Below are 4,900 nucleotides of genomic sequence, written 5' to 3' on the forward strand. Positions count from 1 at the left end.
ATTCGGAAAAAAAGCGTTACGTAATATTTGAACGTTCCCTTTGTTAACTGCAGAACAGACTAAAATATGTGAAAATTAATAAAACCACTCAATTTCAAACCCCCCTGAACTTCAACTTTCCGTAACTCAAAAAGTTCTCAACTTTAGGCTGTGAAACTTTACCAGTTAGTCTCAATTTACCATAGCACCAATCAGAGCTTCCAATTTTGTTTAAAAGATTTGTAACAACGGAGATCCAGGGGGTGGGCCTTATTACTGGCGGGGCCTTATTAGCTGCAGGTGCCTTATGAGCAATGGTGAGATCAAAGCGTTCAAAAACTGTGTTTTACTAGTTACTACTATAAACTTAGCCCGTTTTTAGCCGCAATATTGCTAATAATATCAGTGTCAGTGTGTACTATCTACTTCCATCATTTGCACTTTTAAAGCAATGGACAACAGACCTTTCCCGCAGCTCTGTGCAATGAAGTGTGACGTAGAAAACACTCGCGCTGGTTAGGTCTACTTTATAGGCAAGCACCAAATTGCTAGCGAAGACTTGATAACTTGGTTAGCATTGAGTAGAATCTTCTTATAAACGTTAAAAAAACAAGGAACTGACTGTTGTATTTTATTCAAGTTACTTTTACAGTACCGGTATAAGAAAAACAAGCAAAGTGATACAATTATTAGCCACTTATTAATGGGCCCTCGCAACTGTGGCGCTTGAAAGTACTGCTGGTAGTGTGAAAGCGTGTTGTTGGTTAACAATTCTGATAAACTTGAAATTCCATCTTGCGTTACTGTGTCTTTATAATAAATGAGAATTATTGTCTTGTCTTACTTGCAATGTAGGCCTACAATTTTGTATATGAATTAACTGGAGTAGGCTAATAAGCCTTGTTAAACGGACTTTACTTTAACAATGCCATTCATCAAGCCCGCTTATTCAACCAAATTACACAAACTTGGAATAACATTTAACATAAAATTATATTTAAGGTAGCCTATCATAGCTGTAGAGAAAGCGTTTTCCTCGGCTTTATTGAGCTGGATGACGTGTTATTGCTTTAAGTTGCATTGTAATTTACGTTGTTGCTGATTGCTTCGTTGCTGATTGCTTTGTTACGTTGCCTTAAGTTCCTTTGTCGTTTTTACTGGTGTTTATTTTCAGTCTCAATTCAGTTTGCAGTTTATGTCGTCAGAACAACCTAGTTGCATTTTAGCGTAATAAACTTCTTAATAGAGGAATTGTAGATGGTTTCACTACATTTTATTACGCTAATAAAGTATGGATCTAAAAGACTTGCGCCCTAGACTCTTAGCTGCGGACCCGCAAAGTAAAGACGCTAAACGACAATGGGTGCATTGGTACAAGTCTTTTACAATTTATCTAGAAAAGCTCGGAGAAGTTTCAGCTGAAGACAAGTTGAATTTGCTTATAAATCATATAGACGCTTCAATATATGAACTGGTGTGTGAGACAACAAATTATGATGAAGCTATCGAACAACTGAAGCGCCTTTTTGAAAAGGTTTCTAACCCCATGTTTTCTCGATTTGTTTTAAAAACTAGGAAGCAGAAGCCAGATGAATCACTAGACGAGTACATGCATACCTTAAAGCGATTGAGCCTCTCCTGTGACTTTCGGGCCGTATCGGCAGTTGCGCATAAAGAGGAAGCTATACGTGACTCGTTTATCGCTGGGATTTCGTCAAATCACATTAAACAACGCTTGCTAGAGGACAAAAATGCTTCGCTACAACAAACTTTTGATAAAGCTCGATCCTTAGATGATGCCCAAACGTTTTGCAATCGTGTCGAAATGACTGCGAGCCAGACTCCGTCTTTACTTGATTGTGGCGCAACAGCTTTTAAAACACGTCCTACCTTTAAAATTGAAGATTCTTCAGATAAGGAAGAAAGCTCAGATGTTAGCGCCGCGTTGGTTGAAAAGTGTAACTATTGCGGAAATAGGCGACATAGTAGAAGATATTGCCCTGCTCGTGAAGTTATTTGTTTCAAATGTTCTAAAAAAGGTCATTTCTCAAAAGTTTGTCGTCTTTCCAGGGTAAATCGAAAACCTATTTATTCATCTGCTTCTACTCCACGAGATGTCATTATGAATATGACAACCGAATCTTTCGACACCCACGCAAAGGTCAACGTCCCTGTTACAGTTAACGGAGTTCAAGCCAATGCTCTCATCGACACTGGCTCTACCCTTTGTCACATGAGCGACCGTTTAAGAAAGCGTCTAAAACTAAATCTTGAAGAAAGTGAATGCCGCATTGGTTTAGCCGTGAAAGGATGTTCATCGCAAAGTTTAGGAATCTGTAACGTAAAAGTCGCGCTTTTTGGACAAGAGTATGATAATGTAGGAGTCACTGTTTTGAAAAATTTGCTCACCGACCTAACTATCGGACAAACTTTTATGAAACAGCACAAAAGCGTGAACATTCAATTTGGAGGGCCTATGCCAACGTTACAGATCGGAGCATTAGAAGCTATTAAAACGTCTACTTCAATACAGCTTTTCAAACACTTAAGGAAGGAGTGCCATCCGATTGCTACAAAGCCTAGAAAGTATTCTCAAGCCGATAGAAGTTTTATCTCTTCAGAGGTGCAGCGACTTTATAAGGAAGGTTTAATTGAGCCGAGTCGTTCGCCATGGCGAGCACAACCTCTTGTGGTCACTCAAGAAAATCACAAAAAGCGTATGGTCATCGATTTTAGCCAAACCATAAACAAATTCACTTGTTTGGACGCGTATCCTTTACCTCTTATGTCAGACGTAGTGAACAATGTTGCTAGGAACAGCATCTATACAACGCTAGATTTAAAAAGTGCGTACCACCAGGTAGAAGTTCCTCTGCAAGATCGAAATTACACTGCTTTCGAAGCCGATGGAAGCTTGTGGCAATGGAAGAGAACGCCGTTTGGTCTAACGAATGCAGTACCTGGTTTTCAACGGATAATGGACAACATTATCAAAGACTACGAGTGCAAAGGTACGTACGCTTATCTTGACAATATTACCATTTGCGGGAAAACCCAAGAAGAGCACGATCAAAATTTATCAAAATTTCTTGCTGTAGCTCGAGAATGCAATCTAACTTTCAATGAAGCAAAAAGTACTTATTCGGCAGATACAATCGACTTGCTTGGATATAGAATCTCTAAAGGTACTTTAAGTCCTAACCCCGAAAGAGTGGAATCTTTACTAAAAATCCCGCCTCCAAAAAGTAGTAAACAACAGCAGAGGATTGTCGGTTTATTTGCGTATTATGCGCAATGGATTTCGCGTTATTCTGACAAGATTCAGCCTCTAATTCGAAACACTACCTTTCCTCTGAATGATGCAGCCCTAAACTCTTTCGCGACGTTGAAAGCTGAATTGGCTCAAGTTACGCTTGGGGTGATAGATGAAGAAATTTCATTTACAGTAGAAACTGACGCATCTGACATTGCCATTTCAGCCACTTTAAATCAGAACGGGCGACCCGTTGCTTTTTTTTCCAGGACACTCAACAAAAGTGAAAAAGTTCACTCAAGCATAGAGAAAGAAGCGACGGCAATTATCGAAGCCATTCGAAAATGGAGTCATTTTCTAGCGGGACGCCGATTCAAACTTGTCACAGATCAAAAATCGGTGGCATTCATGTACAACAGCAACAACCATGGCAAGGTAAAAAACGCAAAAATTTTGAGATGGCGACTGGAACTATCACAGTACGATTATGAAATTGTTTATCGAGCAGGGAAGTATAATACTGCTCCCGACACTTTATCTAGAGTGTATTGTGCAACTATGATGGACAATTCGTTGTATGAAATTCATGCGGCCTTATGCCACCCTGGAGTAACTCGCATGCATCATTATGTTAAAACAAAGAATTTGCCTTATTCCATTGATGACATCCGTAAAATGACATCCGCTTGTGAAATTTGTGCTGAGTTGAAACCTAAGTTCTACAAGCCAATTGAAATTCCATTGATAAAAGCTACGCAACCAATGGAGCGCTTAAGCATCGATTTCAAAGGACCTTTACCTTCTGCTACGAATAACAAATACATTCTGACTGTAGTAGATGAGTACTCTCGATTTCCTTTCGCCTTTCCTTGTAGTAAAGTAGACACTGAAACTGTAATCTCGTGCATGTCTAGTCTTTTTGCAATGTTTGGTAAATGTGGTTATGTGCATTCGGATAGAGGTGCATCGTTTATGTCTAAGGATTTTGTGTCTTACATGTACAGTTTGCGTATTCCTACCAGCAGAACCTCTATATACAATCCACGGGCTAATGGCCAATGCGAAAGATACAACGACGTAATTTGGACTTCTGTAAAACTTGCTTTGAAAACTCGAGATCTTCCTATTTCTAAATGGGAGTGTGTTCTACCTGATGTTTTACATTCTATGCGCTCTTTATTATGTACTGCAACAAACGTGACGCCACACGAGCGATTTTTTAATTTTCAGCGTCGTTCAAGTCTAGGTCTTTCCATACCTACTTGGGTTAAATGTCCTCAAAAGGTTTTATTGAGACGACACGTTCGTGCTAGCAAGTATGAACCGCTTGTCGAAGAAGTGGAAATGACTCATGCAACTCCGAACTACGCGCACGTTCGTTTCGCGAACGGACGCGAAACCACAGTGTCAATTCGTGACATCGCTCCAACTGCTCGTGGTGGCCTTGACGAGTCGACTCTTAGTTTGCCGGATCCCGGGAGTCCAAACGAAGGGATAAACAATCCATCTGTGGAATTTCCCGAACAAATAACAACTAATAATGAGTCTGTCAATGAAGATGCACCTGCCCCGTCATCGGAAACTCATATACCGACTGATTCCAGCGAGCGCCCCATGCCCCGGCGCTCATCTCGTTCAAGGCGACCGCCAAACAGATTTGTAAATTAA

General features: G+C 40.2%; 1 protein-coding gene across 1 annotated transcript; it reads left to right on the plus strand.

Moving 5' to 3' along the window:
• The first annotated feature begins 1,270 nt into the window (after positions 1-1,270).
• On the plus strand, positions 1,271-4,900 carry LOC145788429 (uncharacterized). Its single transcript, XM_082600196.1, has 4 exons — positions 1,271-1,350; positions 1,555-2,696; positions 2,772-3,667; positions 4,463-4,900. Exons 1-4 carry the CDS (start codon positions 1,271-1,273, stop codon positions 4,898-4,900), a joined length of 2,556 nt encoding a protein of 851 aa, XP_082456322.1.

Source organism: Aplidium turbinatum, chromosome 2, assembly GCF_918807975.1.
Source record: "Aplidium turbinatum chromosome 2, kaAplTurb1.1, whole genome shotgun sequence".
Classification (NCBI taxonomy): Eukaryota; Metazoa; Chordata; class Ascidiacea; order Aplousobranchia; family Polyclinidae; genus Aplidium; species Aplidium turbinatum.

Coding starts and splice junctions, on each gene's coding strand:
- LOC145788429 (XM_082600196.1), top strand. CDS start 1,271: ATGGATCTAAAAGACTTGCGCCCTAGACTCTTAGCTGCGGACCCGCAA. Junction 1,351..1,554: donor AAACGACAATGGGTGCATTG/GTACAAGTCTTT, acceptor TTTAAAAACTAG/GAAGCAGAAGCCAGATGAAT. Junction 2,697..2,771: donor TCAAGAAAATCACAAAAAGC/GTATGGTCATCG, acceptor CTCTTATGTCAG/ACGTAGTGAACAATGTTGCT.